Source organism: Henckelia pumila, chromosome 4 (assembly GCF_033568475.1).
Source record: "Henckelia pumila isolate YLH828 chromosome 4, ASM3356847v2, whole genome shotgun sequence".
Taxonomy (NCBI): domain Eukaryota; kingdom Viridiplantae; phylum Streptophyta; class Magnoliopsida; order Lamiales; family Gesneriaceae; genus Henckelia; species Henckelia pumila.
Genome location: NC_133123.1, coordinates 74843260 through 74862838, shown reverse-complemented (window position 1 = coordinate 74862838; position 19579 = coordinate 74843260). Strand labels below are relative to the sequence as shown.

The following is a 19579-nucleotide window of genomic DNA, read 5'->3' as shown; positions in this document are numbered from 1 at the left end:
GTTTATTTATTTTTCTAAACACAAATTAATTAATTTGATATATTTTAACAATCGTATTAATTATTTATAGGGTTTTTTAATACTTGTAATTGAGGAGAGATACAAGTGTTAAATACGATAAATAAATATAAAGGATGATGTGAATTAAACTATAATTTTTGTTAAAGTGGTGTATAAATGTTTGGACGTAACAAAATTTGAGATCTTTAATCCAAGTTGAAGAAACTAGTCAAATAACATTGAAATGTAATAAAGTGTAGGGAAATAAAAACAATAGTAACAGCTTTTATTTCGATATTCAATTGGACATAACAATACAATATCGGAAGTGTTTAGAAAAGTTCCACCTCAAGAACTTCATAATTTACACATTATACAAAGATCACAATTGAATGCAATAAATAGTGGAGCCAATTCAAATCCCATCAACCGCGTTGTTAAGATTTCCCCCTAGCAAGGACAAGAGTCCACCACCATGAACTCTACCCTCAGGGACCGCAAAATCCAAGCTCTTTCGTGCATCCTCGCCCACTCGCTTCTCCGAACCCGATGGTCCTGAGTAACATGACATGGTCTTCATCGACAAAGGAACCAAAACCTGAGGTGGGATCAGCTCCTGCTGTTTTCTTGGCCTCTCCGAGGAGTCGATAGAATCAGATATCATGCTCACACCCGATGAAGAACATGTGTTTTCGAAGCTGCTCCTAGCAGTAGAAGAAGCGGGTACTAAACCATGGAAGAGACCCGGTCCGATCATTCCTCCTTTGCTTGTTTCTCGACCGAGAACCAAACTACTATGTGCTGCACATAGCCCACTCTTCCCCCTAGCAAACTTCTCGCACTTTCCCTCGCCCCAGTTGCACCTCTTTCCACCACCGTGTGCCTTGCAAAAAATCTGTGCTTCCTTGAGCACTCTTGTCACAGTTTTCAAATTTGCATCGCTTCCCACCTCCATGTTTGACACAACTATCTGTTTTCCCACGAGCGCTTTTAGTACATCCTGCTACAGCACACCTCTTTCCCCCGCCATGAGCAACACAGAAATTTGTGCCACCATGAACACTTTTCGGGCATATCCCTCCACCATCAAATAGGCAACGCTTCCCCCCACCGTGCCCTTTGCAGAGAGGAGTGCTCCCTTCCGCACCTTTGTTGCATCCGGCAAATATGCATCGTTTCCCTCCACCGTGTGCTTTACAGAACATGGTGCTTCCCTGAGCGCCCTTAGCACAGCTGAGAAACTGGCACCGACGTCCCCCGCCGTGAGAGATGCACAGGCCAATCTGCCCCTCAGCGCTACGGGGGCACTCTTCAAACCTTACACCTCTTTCCACCACCATGTTTGATGCAGAGACCGGACCTGCCACGTGCTGCTTTGGTACAACCTTCTGTAAAACCGCAACGTCTTCCCCCACCATGTGCTATGCAGTGATCCGTCTTTCCCTCGGCACTTTTAGTGCATCCTAGATGCTGGCACCGATTCCCTCCTCCATGGGCTTTGCAGTAAGCGGTACGACTCTCAGCACCTTTATTGCATCCGGGCTTCTGGCATCTCTGGCCGCCTCCATGACCAATACACAGACCCGTTGCTCCTCGTGATCCTTTCATACATCCAGAAAACAGGCATCGTTTTGTGTTGCTCCCTCTGCGATCTGAAGACATTGTAGCACTTCCAGGCTCAGAAACTGCACTCATGGTGTAATTTGAGATAGCTGACTGTTCGGAACTCGGCTGCGAAAGTTGTATATTGGATTTCACACTGATTTCAAGAAACTTATTTGGGGTCATCAAAATCTTGGAGGCTTCCATCCTCGGTGCCAAAATAAGTCTCCTCATGTATCCACCCGATTTCTTAGCTGATGTAGAACCCTCATCATCTACAGGGGCAGCAAATCTACAACCATCTGTAGAAATTTGATCTGGAAGATGAGTTGCATCAAAAGGACTTTGAGTGGAAGCTGAAAACTCGAGTACATTGGAAACCACATCAGTGCCACCAGACAGCCCTAACTTCAGAATCGAGTCACGTTGAGATGATAGTTCTTGATTGTACATATTTGCAATTTCTTTGGCTTTATTATGCACCGAAGGTGAATACTCGTTCGAATATGCACTCGGGGTCGGTCCTAGTCCAAGGACTAATTTGCACCCATCATCTGGAGCATTTGTGCGATTTCCTCGATCACCACTATTACTTTGAATGCCACCAAATGTGGCAGTTTCACGAACACTGTAGCCAAAGCCATCCAATCGTAGAGTGGTATCTCCGACCTTACCATTCTTAGCAAAATCGCCACAAAAAGCAGAATACATGTTCATTTTAAGGTTTACTTATCCCTATACTATATGTGAAGGAATGAAGGGCCAGCCGGTTGGATGAATGTCACTAGATTCTAACAGGAAAATCCATAAATTAAAATGAAAAAAACAAGAGAAATGAATTGAAACAAACTATCTCCACCGCTCACAAAACCAGATGTATCCGACCTATCCATTCAATTAATTTCTTCCGAGAAGCACAGCACTTATTAAGAGAACTGGATAACGGTTCTTAAATAAAAAAGTAGTGCAACTTCAACCCAAGCAGGCATTCCAATTCGTGCCAGCAAGTACAGAGTCCTTAAGATTCAATCACCTGTTATAAAAAGACGAAGAGGTTTACTTTCATGAACCTATAATTATGAATAAATGAATTGCATGGTTTAAAGTACAACAGACAGTTGCCATGAAGTTATGCAAAATTACAAGGGTAAATATTAAGAACAGCTTCAGCTTTATAGGAATACTAACACACATGCACATAACTATATGTAGTCCATGTCAAAACAGATTATTTATTTTCTAGACAAAAATGAGTAGCCAGTGACTACGGAGTATTGGATCTTTAGTCTTTGCCTTGTATAGCATTTAGTCAAAAAATATATAGATGCCGAAGCAGTGGACAGGTCAGTTGACAAGCAAAAGTAATTTTAATATTTTAATCCTGCACGACACCGAGAAACTCCCCGAAATGGCAAAAAAAAATATCACCATATATGAATTCATGCCACAGATTTGCATGACTGGCCAATCAAAATTGGAAGAGTTCTAACAATTTTCAGGTCAATTCTAACATGAAAAACCACTTCAAGAATTCCTATAGCTCAAATCTTAAAAAAAAAGAAGAGAAAAAAAAGGGTGGCATGAATTTCCTACTCCTCCATCCCAACATAGTTTCTAAAGTTAATTTTACAACAAAAAAAAGGTTTAATACATACTATCACACTTCCTAATGGAGAAAAAATGGAAAGTGTTTACAAGAAAAAACTGAGGTTTGTGATTCTGAGCTGGACACAAGAAAAAAGCAGTTGAATAAATTGCCTTGCAGCTTGCCCAAAGTCAAGTGCAGTAGATGGGATCGAAAACCTTGCCTATTTCACCGTCCATTCTAATTCCGCTGACATGAGACAAGTTACAAGCTACAAGCTACAAGCTAAGTTTAATCGTCGGTTTCCCATGTTTCTATCAACACCTTCGCCTACCAAACAGTAAAATTACGTGGCAATAAGATAATCAAGCAAAAACCACAAGTTGACTTAAATCAAACCAAGATGACCAGTTCGAGAATTTTGCTATCACAGCATTAAATCTGAGATCTGAAGATGTACCATACCAAACATAACAAAATGAAATGAAAAAGGGGGAAAAAAAAAAAGATATTAAACCTTAAGACAACTATACTACATAATTAGAGACCACTGCTTCTGAAAAAAAGCCAAAGCACAACTGCACAAACACATAAATCTGTGTTTTTCGCTGTTTCGAGAACAGAGAAAATAAAATACGATCAAGACAATTGACCAATTAGACACTACAGCAGTCCAAGAACTTGTGTCGGCTCTTTTCCAATTCCTAAATCAGCAACAGCCAAAAGAATACAGAACGAGCTTCCCGTGAACCAAATGCAGAAAACAAGAACACCATAAAAATACATCAACTAGTTATCGTAAATCATCCCCTAATTAGACCCACATACACATACAACTCAGTTTCTGCTCAAATAAACGAATTTCCAGCCCTTCAAAACAGAAAATTCAGCAAGCAAGAAAGGAAAAGAAAATTACCCTTTCAGCAAAAGATGGGAAATTTCTCAATCCATGGCAGAACCCAGTACTTTTAATCGGAAAAAATGAATGGTAAAATGGAAAGAACAAAGATTGAGAGAGAATACAAACAGCGAGTGGATTCTAAAGCACTGCGTTGAGAAAAGAGAGAGAAGCTGGTTAAGCCCCGTCAAGTCTTAAATATCGCCAGCCAATCAAATAAATCCAATTTATTTAATTTATTTTAATGACATCAGCAAAACAACCCTGTTTTATTTGGAGGTTTTAGGTTGCTAATTTGGAGAATACGTACTTTTTGGGGAAAGTGAAAGGCAATTTGTGTGACGAATATGCCCCCGGATCTGTGAGCACCACAATGGAGTGAGAGGGAGGGTTAGAAAGGACTTTTCGGCAGCTGGTTTAATCAATGTTTGTTGTCTGGATTTGGGGAAATTAGTGGTGGTGATGGAGTTGTCGCCGATAGCAATAAATCTGGTTTGGCATGTAGCTTACCTGGCTCGGCTCGGCTCGGTTCGGCTCGGCTCGGCTCGATTCGACTCGATTCGGCTCATCTCTCAGCTCGGTTTTATTCACCAAATTGCTTTTCTGATTACATTTTGAAATTTAGTATGTAACTAAAAATTATTTGTCCTATAGTGAGTTAGTGACCAAAGAATTCACGGAAACATTCTTATTTTATTTCCAGAAAAGTGGAAATTTAGTTAATCATGACCAATATTAGAGGTGATTAAATTTTTTATTAACATGCGTAACCGTTCGAACTGAATTGCATAGCATCATTTGAAACATCCTAAAACTACTACTGAATTTTTTTTTTAAATCTCTTATTATAAAATAATGAATATAAATATATATATGCCCATACATATATATATCGTACTTAAAAATAACTTTACTTAATTTAAAATAAAAATACACAAAAAATACAATAAAGGTAACACGCATTCAATTAAATACTTAAAAATAATTACTAAATAATAATTTATAAGAATGTCATAATAAAATTCCTAAATAATATTTCTTTCACAAAAATTCATGAAAACTTAGAAAATAATTACTTAAATGTAAAATCCATGCATATACTAAAAAATCTATAATAATAATACATATGCGGAAATATATGTTCTAGTCTCAACATAAAAATCATCTTAGAGCAATGGTCACGGGTTCTAGCCGCCTGGATACTCATATGCCCTCGCCACCAGTCGGGAACACATTAACTTCATTAACATTCTGCTCACCTGCACCATTTAAATCTAGTGAGCCTAGAGGCTCAGCACGTTCTATCCTTATATAACAAAATGAAACCACACACAAGCACACATCATATAAAATACGTGAATAATAATTATACGTGCATGCTCTTAAAATATTATGCATATAAACATGAATAAATAATTATAATGCTTCATCATCATGCTAAACATAAACATCATATTTAATAAATCTCATAAAATGTCTTATCATAATTTCTTAGTTCTCAACAGGTCGTATCCATGTCGGTGGCATCATACTGAGCGATTGATCAATCTATAAACCAACGACTAAAGCCACTGAACCGTCATCCAAACACGACCCTAGGGACCCTATATCAACCCTCAACCCGTTGGTCAGCAAGCTAGAACAATCCATGACAGAAAAACGTGATAAAATTGATTCATAAGCTTTAAAAACGTAGGTTCTATGCATGTTCATGAATGTTCTTTATTAAAACCACATATATCATGCAACATCATAATTTTCATGCTAAAATCAGAATAATATGACTTAAATGGTGTTCAAGAAGGGATTCAAACGTGCCTTGATGAATATTTGCAAGAAATAACGTTTATGTCGCGTCGTACGGCTCTCCGGGACGAACAGATCTCCAACCAATATAAAATCTTAAAAGCTCGGCTACGGGGCTGTGAAAATCTTGCTGGAACGATGAAGATGATGGAGAAAGGTTGAGGGAGGCGGCTAGGGAGTTGAGGCGTGAGATAGGGTAGAAAATCTTAGGATAATATTTGGGTAGTCTAGGTTAAATATTTAAATAAATACTTTGGGTAGATAATTACTAAAATTTAAACTAAAAAAATACATGATAATTTGCTAAAAACTTAAAAATCCCGAAATAATAAAATAGGTGATTTTTAAAACTTAATAAAAGTCATTAAAATGATTTATTTTGGGTAAAAATGGACATCTAAATATACATATATATAAATACCATAATTTTCTTCAAATTATACCTTAAAATAATATTTTAAGGCTCCTAAAAATCTCCGAAAATATTTTGGGTGAAAACAAACATCTCGTCCGTCCACGGCCCCGCCTACGCGATCATAAAATAAACTTTCTCAAATAAATTCATAAACCACAGAAAACAAATTTAAATGCCGAAAAAATATTTAAAACATGAAAATAAATCACATAATTTAAATAATCACTCATAAAAACAATTTAACACATTTTCACATTATTTTAAACTTATTAAATCTCTTAGTTATGCATGCGGATTTACGTAGCAAATTTCCGAACGTTACATCATTTTTTCTATTTTTTCCTTAAATATTGCGATTAAAAATAATAATCATAAACTGCACCACATATATGGTTCGATTATTTTTTTAGTTAAGTGCTGCATTCCATAAACCGCTTGCTATAGTTTTTGACAAAAGGTTATAATAATTTGTCAACAACGTACTCAATTAAAGAAATCTCCATTCAATATATCTCAAATCTATTAAAAAAATATTCATCTTACAAAGAAAACTCACTTTCTTGTTAAATATTCTTTAAATTAGTTTTTTATTTGTTAGAGTATTTATTTGTTTACAGATCTTTTGTTTGAAGTTTCAAAGTAAAATAAAAATGACAAAAGTATTAATTTAACACAAAAAAAATCATGTGAGAAGGTGCCACAAGTATTTGTGAGACAGATTTTCTAATTAGATTACATATGAAAAAATATTGTTTTTATTGTAAATATGGACAGAATTAACTCGTCTCACAAATCTTTATCTCTATGGAACAATCACACTAGAACCTACTCTTATTTTAATTATAAATATGAGTCGAATCAACCCGTGGCACGTGAAATGAGACCGTCTCAAATAAAACATATTAAAAAAGAATAGAAACATTTCAAAGCACCTATTATAGAATAAAGAAGGGATTTTTACCTTTAAAGTACGGTATAGAGTATAGACAAGTGGAAATATTTTAATTTAAATTTTAAGATGTGGTTTATAATTTTCCAAGTTTCCATTTATTTGTGATGTATATATATTATTATAAATACTAAAGCCAAGTAAGGAATTTATTGGGTGTTGATGGAATCTACAATAATTAGGTCTTTAGGTACACGATTCCTGGAATCAAACAGCTCCCTTTCCAGCCTCTCTCAAGTACTCAACGCACCAAAACTTGTACGTTAATTGGGATCCCCTTGAACCCCCGCGTATGCTCCGTGTTGTGCGTGAGATAAATATATGGTTGAAATATACAATACAACTTTGACATTAGTAGTCGTGATTAAAATCGTTAAAAAAACCGTTGTTTTATCTGATTAGCGTAGTTTGAAGGCTATTGCATTAGGTGAACTCTTGGCCAGAGGTCAGGAGTTCGATTCTCCTTGCCAACACTTTCTTGAACTAGTCTGTCACACAGTGCTTGCCCAGTGTGGTTTACCTGATTAGCGTAATTTGCAGGCTATTGCGTTAGTACATAGGTTTATCCAAAGCGCATCGAAAGATAGCGGCTGCGGATTTCTACGTCACAAAAAAAACCGTCGTTTTTACAAAAATCTACTACATAACAATCTAGATCGATGAAATCTCACTCATATTTTTTTCATTAGAACTTAAAATTGAAATGGATGAAGGGTTTGATTCGAATCGTAAAATAAACTCGTATTATAATTGAATTGGGAATAAAATTGATTATTGATTTGTGGAGCTAAGCTAATAGGGTGAGACTAATAGCCTTTGAATCAATAGGGCCCACATAAAAATATGTGGGACTCACATATTATCATATGAGCCTTTTCTTAATCCAAGGGCTTAGCTCCACCCGATGTAGCTCACCCAAGCTAATAATGTCAACTGAAAATGTGAAGAAGAATAATTTTAAAACACGTTGGTAATAGGACAAAGAACTGGCGCGGGTACCTATGCAGGTACACGTGTCGGAAAGAGACAGGGCATTTTAAACGAATATGATTGGCTGAAAAATCTTAAATAATTTGGGAAAATTAATAGTGTGTGACGCCTCAACAACGTAATGGCCCCCCGCCAGGGTCGTTAATTACACCGCACGCAACTTGCTTAATTTCATTTCGCCCCCTCAAATTTCTCCTATTTTTCACTTATATCCTATTATGAGCACTAATTTCTTATAAAATATTTTCGGATTAAGTAGTTTTTGAGTTAATAAATTAGAATATTTATTTAAATATGATGCTTTATGTTATTTTTAAAATAATTTATTACTATAATAAAAATTTTAGATTTTAGATTGGCAACATGGAGAGGTGGAAAAAACATCAAAATAAATATAAACTCTAGTTTAAACTCTAAAGTGACAAAACTCGTAAACTGAATATTTTTTTTAATAATATAGATAAATATATCGATATTCAAATTCCACATTTATATTTTATGGATACATTCATTTCATCTGAATAATATGAAAACATTTTTAGTACATAATATAGAAACTTCTAGTGCTACATCAATTTAATTATATATATATTTGTTGAAAGTTTTTAATTATTATATATATTTTTTTGATTGAAGTATTTAATTTATATATATATATATATTTATTGAATTATTGAATTATTATATATTAGTTTACATAAAAAATGCACTTTTGAATATAATAAATTATTAATTTATAATCAATTAATTAATAGCTCTATAAATTAATAAAATTCAATGATTCAATATTATTAATTTATAGGTTTGAGTGCATATGTATATTACGAATGTTATTAATTCAATCGATATTCATCTTTGATGGCGCCAATCCAATATTTGAAGTATTGTCCCAATTAATCAACGTAGTTGAAAATAGCTAATAATAAAAGCATCGGTTTCAATTTACTTAATTGGGTTTAATAAGTGTGTGTCATATACTTCATGTGTCACATATAAATAGGCTTTTATATGTTCTCAAACAAGTTTAAAAAAGAAAAATAAAATAAAATTTTCATTTTATTTAATGAGAGTTTTAATATATAATAAAAAAAGTACTCGTAGTAGTTCAAATATTAATGACAGTGGTAGATTAATTTAAAAGAGAGATAGAGAAAATATGATAATTAGACTAGATATTTGGTAAGGTTGAAAAAAAAAACGCAGTATTAATATTAGGAGTAGGTAGACGTGGGACAATTTAATTGATTTATATTCGTGAAACGGGTCAAACACTTTCATTTTTATAATAAAAAATAATATTTTTTTATAAATCAAATCACATATGATATTCGTGTCATAAAATTAATATGTAAATCAAAGTAGAATATTAGGTCATGTGATCGCTTAATTCGTCGATCATGTACATTTGCTGCGGTGGTATTTATTAAATTGAATTGTGAATCGGGCGAAAACTTGAACTACGTATATACATATTTTTAAAAAACGGTAAAGCCAACAGACATATAAAAACTGGTGCTATTGAGTATAACAGCTCTTGGAAAGAAAAAAACTAGTTTTGACTCTTGATGACAATGGTTGAGGAGATTCAATTTCATCAAAATTAATACTTGGGACAAGGGGTGCAAACGAACCGAACCTGTTCGTGAGCTTTACGAGCCCGCTCGATAAATATTTGATTCGTATTCGAGCTTATCGAATTCGAGCCGAATTCGAGCATGTTCGAACTTTTTTTCGAGCCGAGCTCGAGCCGAAATTACTCTATTCGATAGTTCGCGAGCCTTAATATTTAATTAATATAATATAATTATATAATAAATATATATTTTTCGAACTTTTTCGAACATTTCGAACTTTTCGAACCATAATATCCGAATATGTTCGAATATTTCGAACCGAACTCGAACTTCATTTCGAGTCGAACTCGAGCCAGAATATTTGAAATTATCGAACTTCGAATCGAGCTCGAACTCGAATATACTCTTATCAAGCCGAATTCGAGCCTTAAAATTTTACCATTATTCGGCTCGATTCGATTCGTTTGCACCCCTACTTGGGACTCTTCTCTTTAAAACTATATATCTTATATGAGTTTTTTTTTGAAACCATCTAATATGAGTTTTTCGTATTTTATTTGTGATACAAAATAAGTATAGATAATACTTAATAGAGATGATAGTTTGAACAAGAATTAAAATAAATATGGTGTTTGAAATAAAAGTGAATCACTCGACATAATTAGAAATGTGGCCCCGCACATTAAAACGGTCAACTTCCTTAGCTCCATCAATTGTCAACTATTTTTCTTCAAAATTATTGGCAATACTTTTCTCTTATTTGACATGTCATTAATTCAACCATATTAGCCTTTCGCCGCGACAAAGCAACAATGTTGATTCCTTTAATAAATCCACGACCTAAATTAGTCGTTACTTAATATTATCTTTTGGTTTTTTTTTAAATAAAACATTATCGTTTTTACTTTTCATACCGACGACTCAGATAAACGTTACTCCGAAATTTAATTTATCAATGAAAAATCAATTCACCGTTTCTCTCATAAATTATTTGATGATGACATGTCATGTAACTCATGTTTATTTTATCTAACACTTGACTCAAATTCTATAAATATTCATTTATTATAAATCATTTATTATCTCATAATTTGAATCAAACGATATATTTTGGTACGAGAAATTAGGGATGTAAATGGGTCGGGTGGAACGATATCAGACTTGAAATTGGATTGTTTAATATATATATATATATATATATATATATATATATATAGATAAAGGCTCGATCTTGGTTCATTAATAGCTCATTTATCTTATTTAACTAGCCTAACTCGAGCTCGACTCGTTAAGAGAGAGCTCTTTTTTTTTTAGCTCGACAAACATACAATTGAGCTCAAGCTTGAGTTTTATTTGAGCTCGTTAAAGATAAAATTGAGTTCGAACATATAATAGAATGAACCTCTATAATTAATTATAATTTATGACAGAAAAGAGCTCACAGGGGCATAGGCGAATTGGTAAGGCCTGATGTGACGTGAGAAAAAATTCCACAGCGTTGCGGGTTCGATCCTCGTGTGGAACATATTCACTGCTGAAAATATTGTGGGGGTATGCTCTGGGGATTGGCCATGTTGCTCCCTCCCTCAGGTCACTACCCCTCTTGCACATCCATCGATTTAACTCCCGCATGAGTCAATATTAAACCTCTGACTCATGTGCGATGGGGTCCCTTTCAGGATCAACTCTTTAAAAAAAATCTATGACAGAAAAGAGTAAATTCTTTCCTAAATTACCAAAACAACAAATTAACAACTAAAAAAATATAAAACTCGTCAACCTCGAGCTCAACTCTATAAGCTTTACGACGAACTCAAACAAATTTTTTATCGAACAGAACTTTAAATAACTCACAACAATTCAATTCGTTTACATCGAAAGAGATTTTAAGAAAAACTCGAAACGTGTAAATCAATAATGGAAAATACAAATAGAGATGACCTAACTGTAATGGAATATTATAATCTTAATCCAGTGACGTAACCAAGTGGGTGGATATTCAATTGCCCCAACAAGGCAGCTGAATATTCAAGAAGATACAATTAAGAGACACGTAGGATTAATAATTTTATATTGAATCTGGGATTATCTTATGTAAATGGCCTGTCCTTATCTTACCAAATCCTTTGATCAATCACTTATTTTATTTTTTTGGGTGCTGATATATATTGTAAAAATCGAAATCGTGTTTCAACGATAGAAAATTTATATAATCTTATTTATTTTTTAAAAAAATCAAATTTATTAAATTTTTATATAATTTTTCAGGTGTATATGATATATATGTTATACAATGGAATACCGATATTTTATATTATTTTTCAAGTTTGCTTATTTGATCTATCCATTAATCGAACTCGATTATAAAGTTAGTTGAAAACTTGAAATTAGGATGTGAAAGCAACAAATCTATAATCTTTCGTATTAAATGGTTAAACAATTTTTTTTAGAATGACATAATTCTATCATTCGTATAATAAAATGAATGACAGCTATTGCAGAAACTGATTGAAAAATAAGATGATATATATGTTTATACATGTAATAAAAACAAATTAAAATCCTATGTTGGGATTTAAAAAAATAATGTTGATGCTAAGAATAAAGATTGGTGACACTTTGTTCATGCCAATGGCTACAATCGTTTTGTTTAAATAATAATAGGTGAACTTTCAAAACAAGAAAGTCAAGCTATTTTGTGGCAACTTGTTCTTGGGAAAGGAGTTGTTCTTTTTCAATTAAAATCTTGTAGTTTAATTAATATACGGTGATGGGATCTAGAGTGACGCCATATTTGTCCACTTGGCAATGCCAATGGTCCTAGTTCGAGGCAATGGAATCTTATACTCATTTATTTTTTTGACGGTGAAATCGTAGTTGTTAATTATGGTTCTATCTTTTGAGTTTAATGAAGTAGTATTAGATCTTGTCAAAAAAATAAAGTAGTATTAGATAAATTTAGTGTGATAGGTTCGATCGAGAAAATATTTTTAACTTTTTATAAGAAATTGAATTCGTGATTATTTGATCTTACATTCGAATAATATCATCAATTCGAATAATATCGCTGATAAAAAAAGTAAAAACAAAGAAAAAACAAAATACTTATGATCATACGCGATGCAGTTCGAGAGTTATTTAATATAAATATTTGGGGAAATGGTCGTAATAGGAAACTTGCTTAGAATAAAATGCCAAATAATTAAATATCAATCATTGTTTTTGCCAATTGCTAGATGTCATTTCTTGATTTTGTTGGTGGCAACTATTATAATCAAATATGAATATTGGTAAGGAATCGTGTGATCATGAATTTTCTTCTCCAATTTCAGAATGATTTTTTCATGTAAAGTTGTGTGTATGTACTTGGCCAAACAATAAATACATTTTTTTGTTTCTCTTTGGATATTGATGTCAATCCAATTTTTTTTATTCTTTCATATGTCTTTGTCTGAAAATCATAAAAAAACCGATTAGAGGCGTCGAGATTCTTTCTAGCGTGATCCCTCCGATATTTAAATCAGACAAAAAAAACATGAGAGAAAAAATAAAAAAAACTGTATGTTCTTGGACAATAAATTCATTTTTTTGTCCCTCTTTGGATATGAATTTCAAACTGTGAACTGTAATATCTTTCATTTTGACTACTATTTTTGCACACAAGTATACACGTATGCATCGGCTACAACTAGTATATTTCTATCTTTTTTTTCTTTTCTTTTCTTTTCTTTCCTTTCCTTTCCTTTCCTTTTTTTTTTTGTTTTTTTTTTGTTTTGGAAACAAACTAGTATATCAATATCTAATAACTTTTTCGATGGAAAAAGCTTGACAATAAAAAAATATTCGAATTTGAAATTTTGTTTAGAATTTTTTTTTAAAATAAATAAAATGAAAATTATTTAAACACAAATAATTAAAATATTTAAATATTATATTTCCATACTTTTTCATTACTATTTTTTTATACTGTGCCAAAACATTTTTCCAAATTGATGGTGTCTATATAAATTATAATTAAACTTACCACATAACAAAATTAAACCTTTTTTTTTCCAATGTGTGTTGAAAAAAAAAGTCCAATGCTTGTAAAAAAAAAAAAAAGTCCAATCCGATAAAATTAGGCCAACGAATTTCACTAAGGTTATGTTTGAATGGATGCATTTAAGATAATAATTTTAGATTTCTTGAATTATTTGGATGAACAAAATTCAAATGAATTTCAATTCCGCTGCATACTATAAAAAGTTACACAATTTCAATGGTTGTGGTGAAATTCAAAAAAAAAAAAAATGCGTGTCATTTGAAATCCCTCTATTAAATTGTTCTCCAAATCAAATCCACAAATTCAAATACAACACAAGAGACAAAATGTTGAAGTAAACCCGTAAAGAATTGGGCTGTCTATTGAGAATATTTTATTTTCAAAATAGGAAAAGAGCCCAACTAATTTTTCATAAATTGGCCCAATCAGATAATAATCTTATTTGACAAAAACATAAAACACAAATTCGACGATTAACATTTTACCAATGCTGAAATCAAGGAGATAGTCTTTGCATTAGCTCGGGGTTTATTCAGAATACATCGAGAGATAGTGACTGTGAGAGGTAGTCCACTGCATTAGCTCGGGGTTCCGTACATATTGAAAGGTAGTGACGATAGATTTTCATGCTAGTTTTTTTTTTAATAAAAAAATAGCATTTGATTTTAGTAATAAATTGAGAAAAAAAGGAAAATTGAAGACAAAATCTTAGTCTTCCTTTCACAATGTTTTGACAACACAAGTTGGCATTCAAAAGAATGAACTTCAGAAGAAATTTTTGCAGCAATTGTTTTCATTTAATAATGATAACATTAATTTCTTACACTATTCATTCTTGTGCTACATCTCTCCTTTCCTTTCTTTGGTGGGAAAATGAGAGGTCAAGAAAATAATTATGAAGATGCAAATAATTAACCAAACATGAGGATTGTTTCTTCAAATCCTCACATTCAATGTGTGTGTCAATGTTCCAACATGAAGCACATGCTGCCCCAGCGCCACCTTTCGATTGCCATCTTCATCCACCACGCTCAAATGCTTGCAAACGTCGACGCTGAATCGAACCAACCCTTCCCCCTGTGGTGTCAAATGCAGCTTTTCAAAGTCTAGCAAGTGTTTCTGAGGTGAATTGTGAACTTCTGGAGGGGTCGAATACAAGAAAACGGTGTGGCTTCCGCTCATTTTTCCTGTGTTTTTGACTCTCACATGAATGTCGAATGCCACGTTCTTGCAAGTTTCTTCCACCGCGTAAATGGACATGCATGCAGATGAATGGCATTCATGATCTTCTTGCAATGGCACGGATACGAGCTGTGGAGCTTTCACTAAGCTGTGAGAGAATTGGGAGTAACTTAGACCGTCCCCGAATGAAAAAACAGTGTCTCCCTTGTAGAAACGATATGTCCTACCGGGGTATCCGGTCGCAGGGTCCGGTCCTCATGTTCATATTTGTCATGTTAACTTGGTTTACATATGATTGTGGGTACCAAGTCATTGGTAGTTTTCCTCCTGCAGCACCACAAGTGAAAATGTATTTCAGTTTCTGTGTGAATTTGGACTAAAGATTCAGAGTATTTACATTTTCTTACAACTTCAAGAAACGGTACCTGGATTATGCAATCCGAAGATTACATCTGCGATCGCTGCTCCTCCGGCTTCTCCCGGGAAACCTACCCAGAGAATGCTTGTAATATTAGGATTATCTTTCGCAAACTGCACGTCCATGCCTCCTCCGGTCATTAAGACTAGAATCACAGGTCCTTTTGACACTCCTGCGACCGAGTTTATCAAAAGTTGCTGCTGCCCTGGAAGAGTGATGTCGACTCTGTCGAGGCTTTCGGCCTCAACAGATTGATCCGAGCCCATCACCATAACAACAGCATCAGCCGTTGATGCTACTTTCTTGGCCGCGTCTACTTGAGCAGTAGCACACTTCACATCTGCACAACCAGGCTGATACACTGTTGCAACCAAGGCTGCTAGACCCTGCAGTGGACTTGTGTACTTGCACGGAGTGCCTGAAAACAGTAGTAAGCTAGCTTAAGTGTCGAAAAACAAGAAAACCGAGTTTGTGAAGAGATTTTTGATATGTATACCTTCGTAGTTCCCGAGCATGGTGTGAGTTGCATTCGAGTTAGGACCAATGACTGCCAAGTTCTTGATGGAAGTGGCAGACAAGGGCAACGACCCTTTCGTGTTCTTGAGCAAAACGATCCCTTGTCGTGCAGCTTCACGTGCAAGTTCTTGGTTTGCCTCAGTACAGACGTCCTTTGGACCAAGGTTTCCATATTTCTGTTTACTAGGATCACCATCAAAGAATCCTAATCTCATCATTGTCCCAAAATTGTTAGAGATGGCTCCGTCGATTACTGTCTCGTTAACCAGTCCCTTGGTCACCGCACCTAGTGTGAAACTGCTCAAGAAATCTCCACAGTTAAGATCCAAGCCTGCGCAAAAAACGAAGTCACGTTTTCTGTATCCAAACGGATCCAAAAATCACAGCATTTTCACTCTGTTACACAAAACAGACCTGAGTTCAAGGACAGAGCAGCTGTTTCTTCTGGTGTTTTGGTGTACTTTTGAGTATAAAACATCTCATTCAAAGAATCACAATCTGTAACAATGTACCTGTAGAAATCAAAATTTAAGAAACAGGGAAAAGTTCTATGACTTTATGGCAAAAAATCAACAACCATGTACCCATTCAGGTTCCATTGGCCTCGAATCACGCCAGCTAACAGATCAGGATCACCACAAGTTGGCTTGCCATTGACTTGATTATAGGAACACATCACACTAGCAACATTTCCATCAAGAACACAGCTCTTGAACGGGGGCTGGAACGTATCATCCATATCTTGCTTTGTCACCTAAAGACGAAGATCCCGCGAATGATCAAAAGCCAATGAAAATTTCAAATAGCATACGGAGATTCAAATCCAACATAAATCAATACCACAGCATCAAAATTGTATCTTTGGAACCCTTTCCAATTATCAAGATCATAAGCCGTGTAGTGTTTGCAGCAAGCAGCAACTTTGAGTCTCTCTTTATCACCATCATCTCTTTGCTGCAGACCTCGAACATATGCTGCTCCATATTTGCTCGATAGTACAGGGTCTTCTCCCGGGGTTTCTTGGCCCCGTCCCCATCTGGGGTCCCGGAAAATGTTGATATTTGGCGACCAAAACGTCAATCCGGCTAATCCAACGTTGTACATCGCTCTTGCCTCCGTTGAGACCACCTATAAACATCAAGATTTTCGAGGAGTCAATATCGAGTGGGAAAGAACAACTGTCTTTAGAGTTTTTAGTCATTTATCGTTACAAGTGGGATTCACGTCATTTATTCAATATACCCGTATATTGATTTACATGCATGATTAGATATTGCATGTCATGAGATTTTCCCTAAACCAACTCAATATGTAGTTAACAAGTCTAAATCAGACCCACTCACTGTCACAATGATTAATAATATTAAAGCAAAGGGCTTTTTTGATTATTAAAATGTCAAAATCGTGAAGCAGGTGTATGAATAACATAAATTGTCCTTCAAAATCAACTACTTTACCACTACATAGGCTTTCTGCGTCTCAAATCTAAAAAATATCCTATAAGTGATTTGCCCTCTACATAAATTAAATATTAACCTACCATATGCATGCTCTATAGGTTATAAGGGTTTTGAACTAGGGATACAAATAAATCGAATTTTGACTTATAATATTCATATTTCATATTCTTGAGTCAAACTCAAAGCTAAAAAGACGAACTTTTTGGTCCAACTCAGGCTAAAAAAAGTTCCATCACGTGAATTATATTAACTCCATCTTGAGCTCCGATTCAATTCGAAACATTCTTAAAGTGGTTATACGTGGTGTCGAACACTTACGTGAGTATTACTAAGATGATACTCACTCACTGGATATACAATTTTGATGCGAAGAATATACAAAATTATGTATATGTGTATATAGTATGTTTCATGACTATAAAAAGATGATATAATAACATCCAAGATCCTGAAAAATATTTAATATGATCAATCAGCATGACAACGTCTATAACACGACATCATGGTACAAATTCATCAACAACAACATTCAATACCACTCTTGCCGTCTGAATTAGCGTAAACCAACGCACTAAATAAAATATTAAAGAATACAATGGGATGGTGACATGTATTTGTTAAACTCATGAAAATTATGTGCATATCTAAACAAAAGCAACTTTTTACATGACAATTTTGTTATAAAGATGTCCAACCGAACTCAACTCACGAAAAACATTATTTTTTACTTTAAAAGTATTATTCCTCAACACATGTATGGATCGATTCCACTTTCACGATATTATCACAAAAATTTAGAACTAAAAAAATCTGTTGAACTTGAATGAAAGTGAACAACTGGACTCCAATAAAAATATATATATATATTTATCAAGAAAGATTATCGATAAACATTCGAAAGTACTCAAATTCCAGTGTCCACATTGATCACTGGAGCATAAATTCAGCCAACCACCAGCTTCAACCATATACATTAAATTGCACATTTAGAAAACTTTGTTTTGCAGTGGACAAAAAACGATATTAATGCTGGTCTGAAACTCTTTTCTCTGCTCATCATGTCTGCAAAATTCAAGAATCCACTGACAAAATACTAAAAATAACCGACGAGGTTTTCCAGTCATGGAATCCAGTTCCAAAATGAATTGGTCGATGCTACCCCATTGTGTTAGTACTCAATGTAACGATCCATCTTTTTATGCAAGCGAGATATTCATATGAACATTTCGTCCGCAGAAAACATGGGCCGTTAGATCTAACATACGAGCATTGCTTATATACTAATCGCCGACCTATCTCTCGAAAACAAACACTCTCTCTGTCTCAAACATAAATGTTATATATTCATTAAATAAGTATAAAATAAAAAACCACGAAAATATGGAAGCAATCCCAGTACTAGCTACTACAGAAGGGAAGTGATGAAAAGCAATGAAGAATCAATGACAGGCATTTTACCTTTCCAATGGATTCAAAGAGTGATTCATTGAAAGTGGCAGCAGTGAGGAGGACCTGAGGGAAGCTAGTGGCGCCAGGAACCAGGCCCGAAAACTTGGTTCCAGGCCCGACGTAGGAGACTCCATGTAAAGCCTCGGACCACCACTGGTAATTCGGGATTCCGAGCCTGTTGACCCCCTTGGCACCATTCACGAGCCACCCGATCTTCTCCTGCAAGTGTCAGCCTGCTCACCAGATCACTCACCCTGGTTTTTAAATCCAATGACGAATCACAGAAGCTGAGATTCTTCAGCCCCGGATTGCTCGAAACATCGCAGGCGAACACGGGCTTGCTCTGGCCCGAAATCAGCCTGGAATTCGACACAATGATGCAAAATACGTAGAAAGAGAGGGAACAAACGTGTCCTAGAGGAGCCATCGAGTTGGTATGAGCCGCTGCAAAAGAAGAGAGAAAAGGGTCCGTTCTATTCTAAGAATTTGGAAGCGAAAACAGAGTGTGTATAAAAATTAAATCTTGAAAAGGTGTGGGATTTATAAGGATTAATGCAAAAGATAATGCGTGTTGTATTTTAGCTACCCGTGATGGATAAATGCCGTATAATCAATCTCTGGGCCCATTGATTGTCACTTTGTTTTACACCAGAGAATCTTGCTTGTGTTTAAATATATATTCAAGTTTTTTTT

The 19579-nt window shown here is 34.7% G+C and overlaps 1 protein-coding gene and 1 pseudogene across 1 annotated transcript; both read right to left on the bottom strand.

Moving 5' to 3' along the window:
* Positions 1–265: 265 nt before the first annotated feature.
* On the bottom strand, positions 266–4182 carry LOC140894572 (uncharacterized; annotated as a pseudogene).
* A 10454-nt stretch (positions 4183–14636) lies between these two features.
* Positions 14637–19321, bottom strand: LOC140894571 (beta-xylosidase/alpha-L-arabinofuranosidase 2-like). Its single transcript, XM_073303121.1, is given in 9 exon segments — positions 14637–15295; positions 15297–15370; positions 15469–15879; positions 15958–16308; positions 16392–16489; positions 16562–16731; positions 16818–17105; positions 18896–19111; positions 19113–19321. Coding segments are annotated over 9 exon segments (2307 nt in total). The 5' UTR covers positions 19314–19321; the 3' UTR covers positions 14637–14797.
* Between the last annotated feature and the right edge of the window lie 258 nt (positions 19322–19579).